Source organism: Nesoenas mayeri, assembly GCF_963082525.1.
Source record: "Nesoenas mayeri genome assembly, chromosome: 3".
In the NCBI taxonomy this organism is placed as follows: domain Eukaryota; kingdom Metazoa; phylum Chordata; class Aves; order Columbiformes; family Columbidae; genus Nesoenas; species Nesoenas mayeri.
Window position 1 is genome coordinate 561,524 of NC_137544.1, and position 22,197 is coordinate 583,720.

Sequence of the window (22,197 nt, forward strand, 5' to 3'; positions counted from 1 at the left end):
ATATTTGAAGTGATTGCACAATGCAGCCATGGGATTCACCCAGCCCCGGGATTCATCCAGCCCCAGGGGGTGCTAGTGACCTCTGCCTTCTGGTGCTGGCTTGACATGCGCTTTGTCTGCAGTTCATCTTCAAACCAGAAAGAGTTTGCAAAACCTTGCTTGAACTTGCCTGTGGATTTTCGTTATTTGTAGGAATGCCAGGTCTCTTTTTATCTCTTTTTTTAAGCTTTTGATGTCAAGAACAGGGGTTCATTGTGCACTGCAGAGGATTCTTCCCCTTACCGATTTCAACGTTGCTGAGCTTCAGATTGGCCGATTTTGTTTTCATCACTTTAAGCCTGTGGTAGAAGTGCCTAAATAAGAATTCTTTAGTAAACTGGAAAACAGGAATCTAATGTGCCCATTCGTGATCTGTGTCCTGTGGCCAGTCTCCTCATTTGTGTCTCTACAAACTGGAAGTCAGTCTGTTGTTCTCCTCATGTGGCAGATTCTGCTGGTTCGTGCATATTTTTATTCTCTCTCCTTGTTCTAACTCTATTATTATTGTTGATATTAGTATTATCATTGTTGGTTTTATTATTATTGTTATTTTAAGATACTGGTCATCTCTAGTTAACAATCCCGCTCATTTGTGTATATGCAGCACAATATTTGCTAGTGCTCCCATTTTGAAATTCCAGGGTACACTTGATCTATCATAATTTATTGTGCTGTTGGGTTTACCCGGTTCTGGGTTTGCGTGTTTGAGAACGGGCACTTTGGGCAGACGCTGCAGGTGAACGGAGCTGCCGCCTTCCCGGCCCAGCCCCCGCGCCCGTCGGGCTGAGTTACGCTCACATTGACGAACAAAAGATTTATTTTCTTCCCTTTGGTGTTTTAGTCTTTGTTGCTCTCTTAATTAAAAAAGTCCTTCCTAGTGGGTAGTGTTTCCATTAAAGGTTTTTTGTTAAGTTGCTACTTGCTTCTCTAGGAGACGGAAATGAATTACACGATGGTACTTTCACTTTGAAGTTATTTGTATAATTACTCTTGAACCAACTCCAGATGTGGAATCCTGTCTCTTTGCATTCTCTAGGGATTGTTTTTTTCATGAAACAACAAAAGTTAAGATGTTCTGCAGCCATTAACATTTTGCTGTAGATGCAAAGGTAGGAGATGTGTCTGCTGGTGCATTTAAACAGGCAGGATCAGCGTCCTGCCCGAACGGAACGTGCTTCACAGGTTTTGAACTTTTGACATAGCTAGAATCAGAACCCAACTATCGGTTGCCGTACAACAAGCGGTTTGTTCTGTGTGCTAATGGTTGCTGAGGGTATTTTGCACTTCCCTTGGTCACGTTCTCCTGTCTCCCGCGCAGGCCCTGAAGCAGCAGCAGAAGCAGCAGCAGCAGAAGCAGCAGCAGAAGCAGCAGCAGCAGCAGCAGCAGCAATGCCGCGCCATGCCCACCAGCCAGCACGCCCTGCTCAAGGCCGTCAAGGCGGCCGCTGACTCCGCACCTGCAAAATCTGGTACGTGCGGTGAGACTCCCATGCTTTCTTGGCCTGTCGTTCTCTTCAACCCGCCCGTTTTTGTTCTTAGGGATGAGAGAAGAAAGCGCTCTTTTCGCACGGTGTTCTTTTTGTTTCTGAAAGAGTCTGGCTTCTGTTTTCCCAGCTTTGATCTTATTAGGAAAGCATTCAGTTAAGAATAGATCCTGCAGAGGTCTTGTTGTGCCATTGTCTGATTAAAAAGCTATTTCTGTGATAAATGGCTTCCCCGGGAGTGGCCTGGACGCTGTGGTCAGGTACTTCCCGTGGCAAAGCAAATTAGGTGGTGCTTTTCTTAGTACTTCTTTTTTTGCAAAGTGGCATCTCACCCTGCAGCGTGGTTTCACGCCTTGTTCCCAACATGTGTGTTCTGCCCTGAAAGCCTTCACAGAACCACAGAGTGTCCTGAGCTGGAAGGACCCACCAGGATCTTGAGTCCAGGTCCTGTCCCCGCACAGGACACCCCACAGGTCACCCCATGTGTCTGGGGACGGTGTCCAGTCTCTTGTTGAACACTGTCAGGTTGGGCCGTGACACCTCCCTGGGAGCCTGTTCAGTGTCCAGCACCTCTGGGGAAGAACCTTTTCCTCATGTCCCACTGCCCCTCCGGCACTTCTGCTGCCGCTCCCTGGGCTCTGTCCCTGGTCACTGAAGAGAAGAGTTGGGCGCCTGCTCCCTTGAGGCAGCTGTCACCTCAGTGCGCTCTCCTCTCAGGCTCCTCCAAGCTGAACAAAGCTCCATGTTTGTACGGGCTGATTTTTGGGTCATACAGGTAAATGACTCTGTGGGCTGGCACCATTGTTATTTTATCAATCGGAAACCGTTACCAGCAGCGGCTCTTGTGCCGTCTCCCAGGTCAGCGAACACCGGTTTGCTTTGGATGGTAGTTGTGCAGGAAGCAGAGCAGCGGGGCTGTGACATCGGACACACTGTCCAGCCCCTGCGTTGGGAGGGTGTAAAAGCGGAGTAGGAGCGTAGTAGCGCTCAGGGACCTCCCCAGCAGGAGGCTCAGGGTCGCTTGGGCCGGGTGGGATGTTCTTCAGTGGGTTTACCTGACCTGGGCAGTGGGCAAGTTGACTTTGTTGGTGCCTTGTGGCAAACGCCGCACTGTAAAACCTACTCGGTTTTGTTTGGTTTGAGCCGGGCTCCTTCTGCTTCTATTTGTTTCCTTCTAATTATCAAACAGGCAATGAACAACTAGTGTTTGTTCAACAATTTTGCCGCTTGTGGCTTCTGTACACATCTCTGTTTCAGTCTGAAGAGCCGTACCGTATGATCTCATTCCTCGTGTGGAAAGCTCTATTATGTTTGCAGTCAAGAATGAAAACTGTACATGATATTCAGGGTGCAGGTGCTTCCTGGATCTGTTCAGCATCATTTTGGTGTTCTGTATACCAAAGGAAAATTTGTCATTATGAGAATAATCAGCCACTGGAATAATCTCCCCAGGGAAGCTGTGGATTTCCCAACATGGGACACGTTGAAGGTTCGGCTGGACAGGGCTGAGCCAGCTTGGCTAGACCGGGCTTTGCCAAAGAAGGTTGGGCCGGGTGATCCTTGCGATCACTTCCAACCTGGGATTCCATGGGTATATTTTGTTCATCTTTTCTTAACAGTTCCTAATGTTCACTTTGCTTTTGTTGACCCCACCAAAAGCAGGCGTTTTCCTACAACTGTTGAGATTCTGAGACTCTTTCCCGAGTTGTCATTTCCTATTTTAGGGCCCAACACTATGTCTGTAAGGTTAGGGGAGTTCTTTTTGTACATCACTTTGTGTTTCTTTTTTTACTCAGCCATTCCTTGTCACTACGTCCTCGTGCCGCTGTAACGGGGAGGGGGCTGTTGGCACCGGAGAAGGACACAGGATTTAGGCAGGCGGGGCGGTACACGTGGTTTGGAGCCGGAGCAGTGGTGTTGCGTACAAGAGGAAAAGCGGCCTGGCTTCCAGAAAGCAGTGACCTCCTCCTTGGCTTCGCAGTGCTGACCGCGCTCCTGTTCCCCTGCAACACGCGCAGGCCCCGTCTGGTGAAGCTGCATCTACTTCCAAAGCTCTTATTGCCCATCTGCTGCACTAATTATGGTGGGTGAAATGCTGCGCTATCTGTCCAACTCAGACACTTCTGAGATGGAAACTCCCTCCCTCTCAGCAATTACCCTGTTTTCCATCATCCACCCGTGATGTACTCGGCTGGTCGTGGTTCATCTCAGGAGGACGATGCTCATGAAGATGTTAGTGTTGAGGAGGACGCAGCCGGGACCTCGCTCTGAAGGGCTCCTGTCGGCTGTTCTCTCGCGGATGGAGCGGCTGAGGCTGGCGGTTGTGACACCCGCACAAAGGGAGAGAAAGCAGTCAGATCACAACGAAATTACATCTCCAATCCCAAATCCTCAGCTACTTTCAGTCTTCTTAAAAATGACTTTTTGGTAAAGATGGGTAATATGGAACCGTTGCCTTACCGAACTGTTTCCAGCCCCGCAGCTCCTCCCCATTCTGAGCAGCGGGTCCTTCAGCCGCCGAGCCTGCGCTCAGACGCGGAGCAGCGGCGCACGGGGGAGCAGAGCTGCGTCTCTGCTGAGTTACCCGGTACCGTGGCACCGGTACAAGAAGTCACCCTCGGTCGTTCCATTCTGCGAAATCCCTCGGCACGGCCCATGTCCAGCCCCGGCCAGATGTGGTTCCCTGTGGGTGATCTGAACGTGGCCAACCCCGCCGTGACATGGAAAGCACCAGGACGTGCATTGGGCCGCTGTTCTCGGGCCAGGGGGTGCCCCACGTCACCCGGCTGTTTGCTGGTGTGGAAGCAGCCAGAGGACTGTACGACAGCAGTAGGACAGCATCGGCATGAAAAAGACGTTGCTCTTGGTTATTCTTCACGCAGTGGTGTGAATGTCTGGCTGAAATGCAGTGGTCAGGTTGGGAAATGTCAGAGCCAGCAGAAACTGGGTGTTTTCCTCCGTCTGTTCCAAGAGATGCTGTTGATGCAAAGACCAAAAACTCCCAGCAAGTCTTGCCCCTCCTGCTTTATTAGCTTCATCCTTACCATGTTTTTCTTAGTCTCTAATCAGGATCTTTTCTTGCTTCCTTGGGTTTAAACCTAAGGTTTCCTGGCCATGGGCACAGTGTAGGTTATTTGATTTCCTTTTGCTACCACCTTTCACGTAACGGGAGATGTTTCCTCATCTCATGCTGATTTGCTTCAGTATGAAATTCTTTCTGTGTTTTAGTGTGTTTGTTTATTCTCCCTTTCCAAAGAGCTCTAAACAAATCCGAACCCAAATGAGACCAGCCTGTCCCGGCTTGCTGGTTATTTACTGCTGGAATGTATCTGGTAACATCTGGTCAGACATACGCAGGGTTACGGAACAGGCACGTTGGTCTCGGGGCTCGGTGCGTCGTTTAACAGCAGAGGAAGGACTGAAGAGCTGATGAGGTTTCCTGATGTTCCCAGCCAGCTTCGTAGTTCAGACCCTTTCAAAAAGGGTAAGGGCAAAAAGGTCAATATCTTCCTGATGGTTTGAATTTCAGCCCTAAGATGTGCTTGTGCCCTTTGGGGTGCAATGTTGGCCTTTCTTAGTTCTAAAGAATCTCCCACAATCTTCATTTGTGGAGTGGAGTGGAGTGGAGCAGAGCATCTCCCGTGTGAGGAAAGGCTGAGGGAGCTGGGGCTCTGGAGCTGGACAAGAGGACACTGAGGGGGGACTCATTCCTGGGATCAATATGGAAAGGGGCAGTGTCAGGAGGATGGAGCCAGGCTCTGCTGGTGACAACCAGAGACAGGACAAGGGGCAATGGGTGCAAACTGGAACACAGGAGGTTCCACTGAAAGAGGAGAAGCAACTTGTTGGGGTGAGGGTGTCAGAGCCTGGCCCAGGCTGCCCAGGGGGTTGTGGAGTCTCCTTCTGTGCAGACATTCCAACCCGCCTGGACACCTTCCTGTGTAACCTCATCTGGGTGTTCCTGCTCCATGGGGGGATTGCACTGGGTGAGCTTTCCAGGGCCCTCCAACCCTGACATTGTGTGTTTCTGTGAGCTGGTAGAGAGAGGCTTTGTAAGGACGGGTGGGCTCCCCAGGACCTTGGGTTCAGCTGGTGGGGTCCCGGGGGCTGGTGTGGGTAGAGCTGACCTTCTTGGCCCGTCCTCCCCAAAGAGCCGATGTGTCCCCAGGCCATCGCCCAGCCCGGGGGGCTCCGCTGCCTGACAGGTTGTGCGGGACGGGAGGAAATGACGGATGGAGCTCATTTCATGGGTGCTTTCAGGAAACCGTGCTCCCCGGCTTTGGCTGTGGCTCGTTGGTCTGGTTTAGGGCAGGAACGGTGTGTGTTTATACAGTCCAGCTAGGCTGGGCAGTGGTCTCTGTAAAAGCTGCATCATGAGCGGTGTTTGTATGGTTTTGTCAGCACCCAGGGAGTCCTTTTTCCCCTCCTGCCTGTGTGAGAGCGCTGGAAACAGCTCACAGCTGGACAGCGGGATATATTGGCGTAGAAAGGTAAATTAAACATACAAGCGGAGAGCGAGCGATATTGTGACAAAGGCAGGCAGCAGTCGCACGGGTCAGGGGTGCGTTTGCTCCAAAGTGGAGCTGCCAGGGCAAGCAGGAGAAGGAACCAGGCAGAGCAGGGGACGCAGGTGGAGGACAAAGCTGGCACGGGCTGGACGAAGGAAGTGATTAGCGCCAGTCGTTAATCAGGCCAGCGTTCGGCTGGTGTGTGACTCCATCACGTGTGCGGCGGAGTTTCTCTTTTGAGGGCTGGGACTCCAGAACCTTTCCCTACCTGAGTGGGTACCTGTGGTCACACTAAACCCAGGGAGAGCAGGGGGAAGAGCAGCTCGTGTTCTCGTTCATCTGAGCGCAGCAGAGAGGGCGAGGAGACAGGGAAACGCTGCCGTACAAAAGAGACGTGGGGGCGGTGATTCATATGGAGAAATCGCGGTGCTGAAACCTGTCTAGTGTGGCTAAGGAGTGACTTTGGGGGAGGACGTGGAAATATCTCTGGAGTATTTGAAAGAGGAGGAGGAATTACCGCGGGTGGTCTAAAAGAACAGGGGCTGCAATAGTAGGTTCAAATTTAGAAAGCACACAGAAAGTCTGAAGAGATTTTTTCTGCTGGTGAACGCTAACAGAAACTAAAGCTGCCTCTGAAAGGGAGGTTTAACAAGACCATTGCTGGAAATAAGACGGGACTAACTGGGGAACAGACTCAAAGCATGAGCGACATGGCTGTTGGTGCCTTGGTGGCAGTGTCACCGCCGCAGTGTCACCGCCGCAGTGTCACCGCCGCAGTGTCACCGCCGCAGTGTCACCGCTGCTGCCGGAGCGAAGGACCGTCAGTGTCCCAGAGCCTGGGCTGGGGCTCCGCGCGCTCACCTTTCTCCCAGTCCAAGCAGATGTCTCTTGTCAGATTTCCGTGTCCATCCCCGTGTTTAACCGTCTCCGTTTCCTGCGCAGCTTGGGACGGAAAGCAGGCGGATGGGCGGTCGAGCAGCCCTCACAACTCCACCTCCAGCTCCTCTCCCTCTGTGAAGCTGGAAAACTCCTTGCCAGGGCTGGGGAAGAAGCCATTCCAGAGATCCGACAGGCTCCATGCAAGTAAGAGAGGTGTTCTGCTTACACAGATTTGGTTGCTCTGATGACAAACAAAAGCCTAAGCAGCAAAATTGAGTAAAATGTGTCATTAATTCCATTGCAAAAGTGGCTTCTGGACGACTCTGGAAGGTACTGCCTAGTATGCAGGGTGAATTAGGATAAACAATTTAAACCCTACATATGCAAAGATGCAAATGAGCCTCTTCTTATTTCTTATCAGGGGTTCCTACCTGTGAATTTGCAGCTTGCTGTTTGAGAAGCAAAAAAGGACTTGCATTATTTAGCGGGCTTTTTGATGTGCTGAAGACACTTTGATAAACATTAAAAAGAAAAGAGGAATTCCCTCCCAGATCTTCATCCTTCAGCCCCTTCCGATTCCCGGGGGTTGGGTCTCAGCCTCCCCACCCGCTGCGGTTTCTCTGACCCCAGTGGCCGCACCTCGGGGACCTGAGCCCGTGCTGGGTCTCTGATCACCCCAGATCGCCCTTGTCTCTGCTGGCAACGGGCATTGTCGGGGCACGTTTCATTGGTCCCCTCTAATGAGGAAATTCTGTAACCAGTAGATTATAAACCTGCTGAGCCATTTTCTGAGTCACTTCTAATAGTGCAAACTGCCTCTAATGAAACATTTATTTCATTAGGTACCGTTACCTTAAAAACAATTGCTGTCATCCCTGTAGCCAGGGCGAGCAAGTCTGTCTAAATATCACCCGTTTTGCTGATAACACTCTTCAGTCTCAGCTTCGAAACACATGAGGTTTCGCCAGCCCCAGACAGGGAATGCCCCGAAGGAAATAAAGCGCACAGCACGGATGCTTTCCACACGATCCTCCTCTGAACCTGCAGCACACGCCTGGCGCTGCTGCGGCGTCAGGGCTCGTGTTGGGCGTACTGCCTTTCCAGCACAGCGAAGGACAGAACAGTTGCACGTGGTTACAGTTTGTCTGCTGTTGTGGTTTCTACGCAAGCACAATGAGCTGATGAATTTTTCTGAAACACTTTTGCTGAGAACAAAGTAGGAAAGTCCAAAAAGAAATCCCGAGGAACAAACTGACCTTCACTGGAGGCTTAAAATAGCAAATTGATGGAGCTAAAAGCAGCTCTAGAACCCTCTGAAAAAGCCTCCGTACCAGTGCCCAGACAGGCAGGTTCCCACAGAAGGGAACCGACATGGGATGCGATAGATTGGGTATGGACATTTCTGTGCTGGAAAGGGCCTCTCACATTTGGTTTTTAACTGTATGTGCAAAGGTAAAATGTGTGTTTCGAGTTTGAAATGGACGGCTGCGGCGGCGCTTTGCAAACCTCGGTGCAGTGCGTGCCGGGGAGGCTGTGGCCCCCTGGCCGGGCGTTGCTGACGGCTGTGTTCGTTGCAGGGCAGCTGAAGAGGACCAAGTGCGCGGAGATCGACGTGGAAACTCCGGACTCCATCCTGGTGAACACCAACCTGCGGGCGCTCATCAACAAGCACACGTTCTCGGTGCTGCCCGCCGAGTGCCAGCAGCGCCTGCTGCTGCTGCTGCCCGAGGTGGACCGGCAGGTACGGCAGCCAGCGCCGCCAACCCCGTCCTGGCTTCGTGTCTCATGGCTTAGACGTTTCCTTCTCTGCACAGTGTAAAAAAAAATGGGGAAATTCCTTGGTAATTCATTCGGGTATTTGCTGCTACCAGAAAAGAAGGATTCAGGTTTGATACACCCTTTGAGCAGCTCTATATTCCCAGCTCTGGCGAGAGCTGCGTTTCTGTTACACTGGAGCTGGGCACAGCCAGGAGTGACGGGGACGCAGCGGTGTCACCATCATCCTCTCCGTCCTCCCCAGACTCCCCGGTACAGCATTAACCCCGCAGCTTTCAGCCCGGTGCCTCCCCACCCAGCGCCTGAGCCGCTGCGGCTGTTTAGTTCCAGTGTTGTCAATCCTCGGGACCTCGTGTAGCTGCTGCCACATTGGGATTTGGTAACGCGAAATCTGAGTGAGTTTACATTGCGTGTCCAGACTGCCGAGGAGACCTGACCTGCTCCAAAGCTCCCATGTCCTGTCCTGACACACACTAGACAGAAGGTTCCAAACGTGCAGGGCCAGCCCTGAGGGCAGTTTGTTTTTGTGGCTTGTCTGTCCAAGATCCTTTTGTGTGTGAAGAGACAAGTCTGGACAAGCAGAGAAGCAGGAATGAGTTCATGCGCTCCGGGAGCGGCACAGGAGGAGCAGCGGAGGTTTTCATGAGCTCTTCACTGAACGGTGACAACGGGAACAATGAGCTGAGCGACGAGGGGTAAGAACTGGGCCTGCAGCGCTGAAGGAACAGCTCAGGTGTCTATTGGAGAGCCAGTTACTCCAGCTCAGCTGGATCCGATGAATTCCAGCCAAAGGGGCACATGAAAGCACAGCCTGAAGCAATCGCACCCTACAGCAGTTCCCTTCAGCAGCTTGCGGAAGATTGGGGGGGGGACTAAGAGACAAGAACAAATGTTGCACTTGCATGTTAAAGGAGGTAAAGGCACTAAGTTGAGGAAGTGAAGTTCATTCTCTTCATGCTCAGTTCCAGAAGAGCTGTATCCAGAACAAGGACCTTCCCGTGTGTTGTGGTGTCTCCAGCACGACGGGTTCGAAGCCCCGGCGTTCTGCCCGCAGGCTGTTCATCCCGATGCCTTGACGATGTGCCCCGGGCATCTGAAATGTTCTTTAGACATCGAAGCTGGCTTCAAGATGCCGCTCCAGATGGAAATGTTCGGCGTGTGCTGTCTCAGATCTGCAGGTCCCCTGAAGACACTTTCTGCGTGCTGTTTGGGTCAGTGCTGGATGTGTTCACACACCTCGGTCACCTGCAGGGCTCCGTGTCTCAACTGGTGCCTCCGGGCTCCTCTCACGGGGTGGAAACCCCGTTGGTCCAAGAGCCTGTGCCCAGATCCAGGTGTCGCTTCAGGACGAGATGACCCGAGTCCCTCCAGGCACTCAGTTGCCTCCTCACTATGGACTGTGCCGGGACACGGGTCAGACGCAGACGCTTCCAGCGCGGGCGTCCTGTTCCGTGCAGTCACCTCCACCTCGACGCTGCTCCTCTGGTTCCAGCGAGCGTCAGTGGTGTGTCGGGCCTGGCAGCAGCACCGGGCTCCGCGGCACAGGGAGCCTTTGCAAACACATCCTGCTCCTTTGGAGTTGGGAGGAGTTCTGACATTTTGTGTTGTCTCTTCAGTTCTAATCTTCAATCAGCATTCATCAGGGACTTGTTAGCCCAAGGCCGAGCCAATAAATATTTGAAGGAATTGTTTTATAAGTCCTGTGGCCTTTGTAATAACCAGGTATGTGTCAAAATACACGTGATGGAGTTTGCAGCTGGAGTTTACTGGCAAGAACATCACAGCAGATGGCAAGGCGCTTCTGTCCTGACTTCCAAGTTTAATTGTCCTGACATTGAATGAGTGTTGGACTGAGAACAAATTTTGACTAACTGAATACTATTTCTTGGCACCAGAGAGGACAAATTTTACATTTTGCTGTAGTAAATCTCTAGAGCAGCTCAGCACATCAAGTGGGGGTGCGTGCTTTAAAAAACATGGCGCTTTGCCGTGGTCAGGAGGAGAAGAGCTGAAGGCGTTGGGCGTGCTGGCTGGGAAAGGCCCCGTTCTGGGCTGTGCTGGGCACCGACTGACCTGAGCTGGCACCGCTGCTGCTGCTGCTGCGGCGGCTCTGCCGGACCTGCGCCCTGCGCTGCTTCTGTCCCCGCTCTGTCCCCGGTTCTGTCCCCGGTTCTGTCCCTGGTTCTGTCCCTGGTTGTGTCCTCGGTTCTGATTCCAGTTCTGTCCCCAACACCCTGTGCTGCTTCTGTCCCCAGTTCTGTCCCTGCACTCTGCGGCAGTTCTGTCCCCGGTTCTGTCCCCGGTTCTGCCCCTGGCCCAGGGAGCGGGCAGCACCGATGAGCGGTGGGTTCTGCGCCCTGTAGCCCATCAATAGAGATTTGGACTAAAGAAGAAATCTCTGGTTTTGTATGTCCCCATAGCGGCCGCTCCTCACCTAACCCTAGAGACCCCTCGGTAACCTCACCTGACAAACCTCCTGCGAGGTGCTTCCACCACTTGGGTTACTGCCGGACAAATGCTGCCTCGGGAAGAGCCGTGCTGTTTCTCTTACAAAGCCGGCACCGCTGAGCATTGGCTGTGCCGATGTCCCCGTGGAATCGGGTGTATCCTGCGTCTGAGCAGCTGCACTTTGCTTATTTGTTCAGATTTATTATTTATGGCTGAAATGAAGCACAGAAGTTTTGCCCACTGCACATTTTTGTGACTTTCAAATGATACGCGGGTGTTTGTGTTTCTGGTCGTGAAATTCCACATCGACTTCTGCGGGATAAAGAGATAAAGAGCGCAGCAAACCTCATCCGTGTTTTATCGCTGGTTATCACTTCCCCCACGCTGCGTTCCGCTCTGGGCCGCACGCTTTCTCGCTTGTGCCCAACTCTGCAGCTTGAGCGCCCTTTGGTGAACCAGCGCTTGAAGACAAAATGGATGTTGAGCTTCGTTTGTCCTGAATCGGGCGCGAATATGGCCATAGACATTTCCAAGTTACTTTTCTATGCCCTTTTCTGTCCTTCCTTTTCCTTCACGTGCTTTTCCCGACTGCTCTGCTCCGGCTGGCGGCTCAGGTGATGTCTCGCCGTTGCTTTGCAGCTTTCCGAGCCCGTGCGGTGCCGTTCCCTGAGCTCCCCTCGTCACGCGGGCCGGCCGCTGCTCTCGCTGGAGAATTGGGCTGAGTACCAGGAATAACATCTTCCCAAAGGGCTGTGGGGTGTGGAACAGGCTGCCCAGGGCAGTGCTGGAGTCACCAGCCCTGGAGGGGTTTAAAAGGTGTTTAGATGAGGTTCTCAGGACATGGGGCAGTGGTGGTGGTGGCAGCGTGAGGTTAACGGTTGGTCTTGATGATCTTAAAGGTCTTTTCCAACCAAAATGATTCTCCGATTCTCTGATGAGGAAAACTCACCATGGCCTCCTGGATCCCAGACTTGGCTTAAGCACAGGCTTAACAAGGCTGTTTATTTTCTTCTGAGTGGGTTAAAGGCAGATCCCAGAGGGATTTGTGGCTATGTCAGGACTCTGGCTCATTTTCAGATCCCATGTGACAACGTGTGACATTGATCTTTCCAGCCCGTTAATGCCTTTCTCTTTGCCGCGTGTTGCAGGTCGGGGCGGATGGTCTGATGAAGCTGAACGGCTCCGCGCTCAACAACGAGTTCTTCACGTCGGCCGCGCAGGGCTGGAAGGAGAGGCTGTCAGAAGGTAACACTGCCCCAGACAGTGGAGCAAACCACTGGGGAGCATGTGGCTGCTCAGTGCTCGGGGAACGCGTAAACGAGACTTGGTGCGCAGGTTGGAGCGCTGCAGTGAGTTACTGGCGAGGCCAGCGGCAGTCAGTACGGCCGTGAGATTAAACGCCATTTACAACTATGTAATCCCGTGAACACAGAGAGGGCTGCAGTAAGGAATTGTCTTTTGAACTTAACATGTGGAAAAACGAGCAAGTCTCTGGAAGACATGAGAAAAGAAGGAAAAATGCACTTAGATCCTGCTGAAATGGCAGGAAAGCTGTTGTTCTCAAGTCGGGGTAGCTCAATATAGCCCACTGCTGAGCTCAGGAGAGAAACTCTGTTCCCAGAGTAACACACTCTGTCACCAGCCAAGTCACCTGGGCACGTGTTCTTGTTCATCTGCCCTTCAGGAGTCACTGGAAGAAGGAATTGCCATTTCCCCGTGCCCTGGTGATTGACTCAGTGGCTTTTCCACAGCAAACCCTCCTGCTGTGGAGCGCTCACCCTTCTGGTGGGTGGGTGCCGGGTGTCTGTGCTCAGTCACAGCTGCTCTGCTGTTAACACCGCTCCTGCTTTTGACCACCATCAGTTGGTGCTATCTCGTGAATGCCTCTTAGCAGGAAGGAGGGCTGGACAGACGGGATGAGGTTCCCAGGCCATGGGGCACGGACAGGCTGGGGAGCGGGTGGACTCCATGGTCTTGAGGGGCTTTTCCAAACAAAATGATTCTATGTTTTTTTTACCCTTTTTTTAGTAATATCTTCAGCTCCTTTGGGAAATGACACTCGCATAGTGCATGCACACCTACGGTGTATGTCCTGAGCGCAGATTTGTATTCATTTAATAAGCGCTATTTCACAGAAAGCATCTGTTGACACCAGAGTGGACACTGACGGGGAAGGGACCTGTGACAGTGCAAGGTTAACAGGTGGACTCGGTGATCAAAGGTGTTTTCCAGCCAGCCCAGTTCTGTGGTTTGTGACAGTCACACATGGAGCTGTTGCCCATGCAGCACAAGGAGCGGGTGGCACAGCAGCTCCTGCGGCTCGGGAGAAACACCGAGTCCCGCGGGCAGCGCCGCGGTGTCACCCGCTGCGCAGGGGACTCGGGGCAGACAGCACAAGCCTGAGGGCTCCTGTGCTTTTATCCATAGTTTTGAAGATATCCTTTGCTGCCTTTTGCAGGTGAGTTCACACCAGAAATGCAGCTGAGAATACGGCAAGAAATAGAAAAGGAAAAGAAGGTGGAGCTGTGGAAGGAGCATTTCTTCGAGAGCTACTACGGTCAGAGGTGAGACTGCCAGCATTGCCTGTGCAGACGTAGCTGGCGCTGCGTCTGTCGTGTGCTGCCCCTCCAGAAACTCCTCCTCCCCAGTCCGGCGAGCTGGCGCAGGTCTCTGGCTCCATCCCGCTGCCACGGAGCCGAGAAGGCGCCGAGGGATCCCATCAGAGCGATGTGTTCGCTGTCGGGGTTTCTAACCCTTTCCCCGGGACGGGCAGCGCTGGTTCCCTCCGGTGAGAGCATCCTTTAGATTTCCATCCGCGCCTCCTCCACCCCGTGCTGTGACACCTGGAGACGCTCTGGGCGTTCTCCGGGTGTCGGGGTTCCAGAGACAAGGGCTGTGCTGCCCGAGCCTGTCGTCCTGTCCCTTGCGGCCATCACCTGCTGCCGGAAATCTCCTGCGCTTCCCGCAGCTTCCGTCAGACGCAGCCTGGGTTGAGCTCCCACGTCTGCCAGCCTCTCATTCGGCTCTTTCCTTTGTGCTTCAACATTTTCCCATCCCGCTCCGCAGAGGAGTTCAGGTTTCTGTGCAAATATATATACTAAGAAACTTGAACGGACGCATATAAATAACTAATAGGGACTTGGTTACCCTGCGTCCTGATGCTTAACTGCTCCGCTCGTCCTTGGGCTCTCAGCCCATTTCACTCCCTTTCAGCTGTGATGTTTTCACTCTCTCAAGCATTTGGACTGTTTCAGGCCCTGGTTTTATCATTCCGTGGTCTGACAGCTGGGGCTCTGGCTGCTGTGGGGGATGTGTACGCGTGCGTGTGTGTGTGTGTACACGTGTGTGTGTATGTATGTGTGTGTATATGTGTGTGTGTGTGGAGCTGCGGTGCCGCACGAAGGGACACGGGGCCGGAGCACAGGGCCCTGCAGGCGTTACTCGAGCTGTGCTTGGTACCTCACCTGCTTCTCCCAGCGCTGAAACCAGCATGGGAACACCTGGCGCTCGCTGGTGGCAGCTGCAAGGTGACAGCCACAGGCCTGAAGCTTTAGGGGCACAGGGGACAACAGGACAGCATTGGGGTGACATGTACAACACAGAACTTCAGTTCTCTCTGGCTCCTAAGAGCTTGTCTGGTAGAAATCAGTCCTGTAGGTTCATCAGTCTGGCTTCGTCACGTTCATGTTTGTGCAAAAAAGCAGATTTGATAATAGGTTAAGAGGGGTGGGTGATGTCGGTCCTACAGCAGACGTCACTCTGGGAATTAGATTCGCAGCTTGTTCTTTTCTTTCCCAAATCAAGATGGTAACACGGGCCCTGCTCCGGACGGCAGCAGCGTGGGCGCTGAGCTCAGGGCCCGCGGCGGTTCCGGCACCAGCCGTGTTCCTGAGGACACCTCTCGGTGTTCCTGGGGACGCTTGTTGGTCTCCCTGTCTGCACGTGTCACCCTGTCCGCACGTGTCCCAGTGCTGGCTGTGCGGGGCGTCCATGTTGCACAGACACGTCCTGGTGGCTCCTAAAGGGAATATTGACTGTTGGCCCAATTTGCGTGGTTTGCAACCTGGGAAATCCGTGTCCGGTCGGAGGACTGGAGCGAACCTGTGCTCCATGTATCTCATTTAGTTTGTTTTAAACTTCACTATTAAATTGTGTTTCATGTGGAGGTACTAACAGCATGGAAGGTTTTCAAAGATCATGGTGTAGAATTAGGTGTGTGAGACATTTTGTTTGGGTGTGGTACATAGAACCCCCTCTCAGTTCTCATAAAGACAGGATGTTTTTTGCAATAATGTTTTACAAAATAAAAATTCTGGTTTTATTGACAGTTCTGGACTAAGTCCCGAGGAGTCCAAGAGACTGACAGCAAACACCAGCCCTGCCGAGCTGGAGCCCGAGCATCCCGCAGCTGAGCAGCCAAAATGCACAACGGCCGCACCGGCACCAGCACCGGCACCGGCACCGTCCCGCGAGGAGACGGCTGCACCCGCAGAGCCCAAAGCACCGGCGGCTCAGGAAGCAGCAGCTACCAGAGGAGCAGCAGAGGAGAGCGAGGAGGACCCGCAGCCCAGAGCAGCCAGAGCCGCGGGCGCCTCGGGGTCCCCGGCTGGGAGCACAGCGAAGCCCAACGGCCACGCTGGCCCCGGGCAGGAGAAGGTCCAAGGAGAAACCATTCAAGAGAAGCCCCCGGCCGCCGGTGGCCAGAAGGCAGAAGAAGACAGAAGGCACGTGGCGGCCCAGGCAGCGCCAGCCATGGAGCCGGGCAGCACCTCAGCTTCGGCTCCGAGCAAACCAAAGAGCCCCGGCGCGGGTGAAGCGGCAGCAAATGTGAAAAGTCCAGAAGCACCGGAGAAGGCGCCCCCTGGCAGCGAGGACATGGAGGTCAGCGTTGAGGCCCCTAAGAGGAAGGCAGAGAGCTGCGAGGACGCTCTGAGCACTCCTGAGAAGAAGGCGCGTGTCTCGGAGAGCTGCCAGCCGGCGCCGGCGTTTCGCAGCCAGCCGCAGCCCTTTCCCGGCGCCGGCACCGCCGGGCCACGCGTGCCCCCGCTCAAGGTGAGAGACCTGGAGAGGTGCCCCGATGCGGGGCCGTGCGGCCGGTGCTCGCACAGAAATGCGCTCTCAGCTCTGCTTACCTTGGCAATTGCCTTACCTGCTTATTAGAGTGATGGGGATATTCGATGCCAAGGTGTAAAAGCTCAGCTGTTTGCTAAGGGGAAGCCGCTGGCTCTAAGTCCCCCTGTACACGTGCATCTGGTAAAAGATGTGGGTGGAAGCTCAGAGGACTGTGCAGGAGCCCGGGCTGAGTGCGACAGGGAGTTCTCGCTGGAAGCGGCAGAGCCGCGGATAGCAGAACCGTGCAGCCGTGCCAGCGGCCCCAGCAGCGCCGGAGCAAACGGGGTGGGAGGAACGCTCCCACAGCTTCCTCTGTTGTGCCCGGCCCACAAACCAAATGATTTACCTGTGTTCAAAAAAAGACCACGTAGCAATAGCGCAGTTCTGGTTTCCACAGCTGAACGCAGCGTGGTGCCAGGATAGCAGGCTCTTGTGGGGAACGTCTCCATTTAGCTGCTGAGTCTTAGCCAGAGCTCGGTAGGAGGGGAAAGGGACAGTGAGCCGCTCGAGTCGGGCGTTACGGGCTCCCGGAAAGCGGTGCGGAGGTCGCACGAGCGCAGGGGGCGCCGCGCGGTGACGGTGACCGCGTGAGCCGGAGCTGAACAGGTTTGCACAGCCACGTGTGCCGGACGGACAGGGCGGTTGATTTCTGCAGGATAAGGCCTGCGATTTTCTACCAGAATTTGCTGTGGTTCACGTTCCGCTCCCTGGCTTGGGGCACAAGTTGTCAATGGAAAACTGCGGGATTCCTCTATTTCTGTACGTCCTAGGAGTTCATCTCTCTGATTAAGATTCTTTTAGACTAGGAAGAGCACAAACCTGTCGTTTTAAGAACAGTTCATTATTGTCACTGTGTTAGTAAGTGCAGCATGAAGGGAGGAAAGCATTAATAAAATTTGTTAGTGACACAAAACTGGGGGAAAACTGTCAATGAAAGAGAACTGAAACACCATACAGGAAGAACGTTTGACCTTCCAGTGTCATAAAAATGGGATTTAATTTAATAATAGGGTGAATTTAAGGGAGATTGAAAATAGTTTCTCCTGTAAGGTAGAAGACCTGTCATTCCTCAGAAACCAGCAAGTAGTGACCTGGTTAATCGGGGGGCAGCAGGTGTTGCGGACAGACGGACACTGATGTGACCTTAGAACAGACTCACCTCTTGGCAGTGGAGACAGAGGAGCACGAACCCGAGTGCCCAGTTCTCAGCTCTTGCGTTCCAGGGCGAACAAACGTGCAGCGAGGGAACCGAACCACGAGGGGAGAGGAGGACGTGGCTTAGGACTAAAATATTGGCATTTTACCTGCAGAGAATAGATTAGCATTATTTGTATAAAGATACTGAGGAGAAAGTGCAACCACACAGGGGGAGCAAAGCAATGCAAAAGGAGCAGAATGTTGGCTGTTGAAAAGGATATAAATGGCATAGGAATAAAGGATGGAGCTTGGAATGAGGGACATGGGTTCAGCGGTGCGCGAGGCAGCGGGAGATCGCACGCGGCTGTGGGATCCGGCTCAGGGGTCGGGGGGTCTCCAAGGGGTTTCTCTAGGGCTAAGCTGTAGACACGTAGATCCTGGAGTCGTGCGTTGCTGGCCGCGTCTCAGCTGTGCTCTTCTCCTCTGTTGCAGATCCCCGTGTCCAGGATCTCCCCGATGCCATTTCCCGCGGGCCAGGTCTCTCCCAGGGCGCGACTCCCGCTCTCGCTCACCAGTCCGGGCCGCAGAGGGGCCAGAACCTTGGCCGACATCAAGGCCAAGGCCCAGCAGGCCCGGGCCCAGCGAGCAGCCGCCGCCGCCGCCGCCTCGGCCGGGGGGGCTGTGCCGGGGCCTGGGCCGGGCGGCGGGGGGGCCCCTCCGGGCGGCGGAGCAGACAAGAGCAGCGCAGCCACGGGGGGAGCCGGCCAGGCGGGGGCTGCAGGAAGAGCCCTGGACCTGGCAGGAGCTGGAAGCGGGGGAGGTTCGAGAAGGTTTGTTGCCCACTGCGCAGGGACTCCCACCCACGTGGAGACCCAGGCCGCAGAGCAGGCAGCCCCGCGCAGTCCTAGAGCACAACTACAGCAGACCCCCGCGCTGCAGCCCGCAGCCTCCGCCGCTGCCGCAGGCACCAGCTCCTCGCCCTCCTCCGCATCGGCGCTAGAGAACGCGGGCAGAACCGGGCGGAGCGCCCCCGGCGCGGCTGCGGACGCGGCTCCAGGCTCCTCGCGTGCTGGTGGCGGGGACGGGCCGGAGAAAGCCCCGTGTGCCCCGGGCCAGGGCTGCGGGCCACCAGCCCTCAGGGACGGAGCGCTCGGCGTCGCGGCGTCCACGGCCAACGCCACCAACGTAACCAAGGTGGCACCCGCGGCCGTGGGAGGGAGCAGCTCAGATGTCTCCAAAAGCAGATGTCCGTCGCCCCTGGTGTCCTCGCAAACACCCGCCAGCTCGGGAGCCCAGGCCGGGGTCACGTCTGTCCCACCCTCCAACACTGCATCAGCAGCACCAAGCCTTAAAACTCACACAAGTCCAAGCTCAAGTGCGACCCTCCCAAAACACAGCTCCAGTATTCCTGCCAACAACCCTTTGGTCACGCAGCTTCTGCAAGGCAAGAACGTCCCTCTGGAGCAAATCCTGCCCAAGCCTCTCACCAAAGCAGAGATGAAAACCGTCCCGCTAGCTTCTCACGAAGAAAAAAGGGCAGCGGCAGCACCCAGTGCTCCCAGTGCAGCCGGGAACGGCGCTGGAGCCGACGGCGGGGACAGGCAATCGAGTTTCCCCCCCCAGCAGCTCGGGAAGCTCTTCTGCCAGAACAGGCCCCTGCCGCACATTCCACGGACCTTTCCGCCGCCCCCGGGAAAGGAGCCGGGTCCGGACCAGCACCCGTGCCACGAGGCGCTCAGCAAGGCCGCGCAGGAGCAGATCCTGCAAACCCTCATCAAGAGGGTGCAGAGGCAGAATTTGTTGCCCGTCCTTCAGCCCTCCCAGCTGAGCCTCCCTCGCGCGGGCTTCCCGGCGGAAAGCAGCTCCCCCAGCCAGAGGCTGCTGCTGGGGTTCGTGGGCAGGAGGACGTCCAAGCCCGCCATGTCTGGGCATTACCTGCTCAACATCTCCACCTACGGCCGCGGCTCGGAGAGTTTGCGGAGAGGCTTCCTGAACCCCGACAGCCGCGTGTGTCTGAACAGCCCCGCTGACGGCCCAAAAGCAGAGTTTGGGGAATGCGAGGGGCCGGGCGGCCACGGCAGCAGCGACGAAGGGGAGGAGGATGACGAGAGCACCGGTGACGAACGGGAGCAGGTCAGTGTAAAGGAGGAGCCCCAGCGCTCTGGCCAGTGTGAAAAAGAGCAGGTATCACGCAGCATAAGTTCGCCGGATTACAGCCCCCTCACTAAAAAGGGGGTGGCGACGGACGCGGCCCCTCAGCAAGCAGCGGCCGGCAGGGAGAACGGGCAGGCCTTGGACGGCACCGCGCTGGCACGGGATTTCCTTCACGCCACTCAGGAGCAAGTGGCGCAGGCGATGCGGGGGAAAGCGCCGAGCAACCCCGAGCGTTTCGGTGCTGCCGCCCCACCCCCGGACCCCGCGCAGCCGCCGAAGCTGCCGGGGACCGCGGCGGCACAGCTCCTGGCGCCCAGTTACAGCGGCACCATCAACGTGTCCACCGGGCCGGACGTGAGCCAGGGCTCGCTCATGACGGGGCTGGCCGACTGCAACCAGCTGGCCAGCAGCATGGCCAACGTCATGTCCTTCTCCGTCACCGTCACCGCCATCCCCGCCGGCTCCGGCGGCCACGGGCAGCCCATCCCCGGCCAGGCCTTCGCGGAGGACGGCGGCGCCGAGGATCCCCCCTCCAAATGTTACTGCAGGTTGAAAGCCATGATCATGTGCAAGGGCTGCGGCGCCTTCTGCCATGATGACTGCATCGGGCCCTCCAAGCTCTGCGTGTCCTGCCTCGTCGTGCGGTAACCGGGAGGAGCGCGGCGTGGCTTTGGGCTTTGCTTTCGGAATTACGTTGGGAAGAAACAGGAAATTTACTGCCTTGCACAAGAGACACGTTACTGAATCAGGAATAGAGAGTAGAGTCCTTCTTTCATTAAAGAAAGAGCACCTTCTTGTACAGTGAGTCTAAACTGCGCTCAACGGCGTGAATTGTGACAAGAGTTTGCACTTAAGGAATTCTGTAAATATGTCACATTATTTTGTTTAAAGATATTTTTTCAGTCTTTCAGGAGAGCTGGTGTTTGAGTTGTAGTTCGCGGAAGCGCAGCCCGCTCCCCGGCACGCGCTGAGCTCTGCGCCCGGCGGCGACGAGCCCCGCTCAAACCGCAGCCTTTTGTCTTCTCTGCACGAAGAGAACGGGGTAATCGAGAGCTGAGGTGTCTGTGCTGAGCGCTGGCACAGCACGGAGCCCCCGGGGGCTGAAACGTTTCCCATTGGAAGGCATTACCGTCGTCCCAGCCTTGCCCGGCACGGCCGCTGGGCTGTGACCGGGCTGTGCAATATTGGCTGGTGCTCTGGTGTGCGTGCCCTGTCCTCTCGGGTCACGGCACTGACCCGGTGTCCCCGTTTGCTACTGGTGAATACTGAAAAAGGCACCTGTACTAACCATAGGATTCCAGAATTTAAATCACTAAACCAAGCCGGTACCCGATACCAGTAATCCCAGATACGTTTAAAGCAGAGGTCGCACACGTGCTGAGCTGCGTTGCGTTTCCGGATTGTTGGACCAGCAGGAACCTCCTGTTGGATGCGTTTCCAGTGAGCTGGGAAGCGCTGACCCCTCGCTGTCACCACACGTGGTGGTGGTGATGGGCAGAGCTGTCACCGCACGTGGTGGCGGCGATGGGCAGAGCTGTCACCACACGTGGTGGCAGTGACGGGCAGAGCTGTCACCGCACGTGGCGGCGGCGATGGGCAGAGCTGTCACCCGTGGTCGCGCTGCTCTTGGGACGGTTCCTGTGCCCCGCCAGCCCCGGCAGTCAGGCCTCTCATTTCTGTAGGTTTGTGTTTGATGAAGTGCAGGGACAGGAGGACGCGTGTCTGTTGGGCCTCCCCGTCAGCCCTCAGCGGGTCTCGCTGTGTCCAGGTACCAGGCGGGCTGGCGCAGCGTGGGCGGCGCTCACCGAGCTGCGGGGCTGCACCGCGCCCGCGGCGGGACACAGAGCGTGACGCTCGCCCTCGCTGTCCCTGCTCACACATCGTCCCCTTTGATTAATCAGAATTAAAGCCGTTCCAAAGCGGTTCCGTTCCCGCGGGAGGAGCGGCCGCAGGCTGGCCAGGGAAGCGCCGAGCTGCGGTTTGCTGTGCTGCGGCGTGTCCGTGTCTCACCGAGGCTCTGGGTGTCGTTTCTCTTCCGAAACAACACGAGGGTCGCCGGTCCCCTCCAGCCCCGCGTTGTCGCATCCCGGTCAGGTGACTGATCTGTGTCTTTTTGATGGAAAAGCACTGAATTCACTTTTAATCCAAAGGCCTTTTTAAAATGAAGCAATATTAAGAGGAGAGGTGGGACAGCGGTTTGCGCTCCTCAGCCTTTCCTCCTCTCTGCCGCGGGCTGTGCCACAGCCTTGTCCCCTCGCCGGAGCCGCCCGCACTGCCGCTGACACCGGAGCCGCCCGCGCTGCCGCTGGCCCCGGCACGGCCGCTGGAGGGAGGTGTGCCAGGAGCGGGTAACGGTAAAGAGAAGAGCTGAGTTAATCCCAGCACGTTTCCATTTCCGTCCCCGTCCGGCGAGCGCGGGTCCTCCCGGCAGCGCGAGCGGCTCAGTCGGCCAGAGCCGCCACACGTCCTGGTCTGTTGTGCTCGTGGTGAATTGATGGGGGAGCAGTGACCCCCGCTTTCTAATTCTGCATCTCTGCTCAGCCAGCCGGTGGCACGGAGCATTTAAGGACATTTAAGGATTAGAAAGAAAGTCCTTTTTTTTCAATCTGTAACTGAAATCTCAAAAAAACACCCCAAACCCCAGACCGAATGACCCCGGT

General features: G+C 55.4%; 1 protein-coding gene across 4 annotated transcripts in view; it reads left to right on the forward strand.

Moving 5' to 3' along the window:
• The window catches only part of ASXL2 (ASXL transcriptional regulator 2), a 100,547-nt gene that overhangs the window by 76,003 nt on the left and 2,347 nt on the right, over positions 1 to 22,197 (forward strand). For 3 of the 4 annotated variants that reach the window (XM_080343076.1, XM_080343078.1, XM_080343077.1), the window contains 7 exons: positions 1,358 to 1,508; positions 6,974 to 7,114; positions 8,488 to 8,651; positions 12,283 to 12,379; positions 13,593 to 13,698; positions 15,463 to 16,186; positions 17,876 to 20,450. In XM_080343076.1, coding sequence (XP_080199202.1) covers positions 1,358 to 1,508; positions 6,974 to 7,114; positions 8,488 to 8,651; positions 12,283 to 12,379; positions 13,593 to 13,698; positions 15,463 to 16,186; positions 17,876 to 20,185 — 3,693 coding nt within the window. In that variant the 3' untranslated portion in view covers positions 20,186 to 20,450. Of the gene's footprint in view, positions 1 to 1,357; positions 1,509 to 6,973; positions 7,115 to 8,487; positions 8,652 to 12,282; positions 12,380 to 13,592; positions 13,699 to 15,462; positions 16,187 to 17,875; positions 20,451 to 22,197 lie in introns of those variants that run through there. The other variant, XR_013922035.1, reaches the window with a different exon arrangement.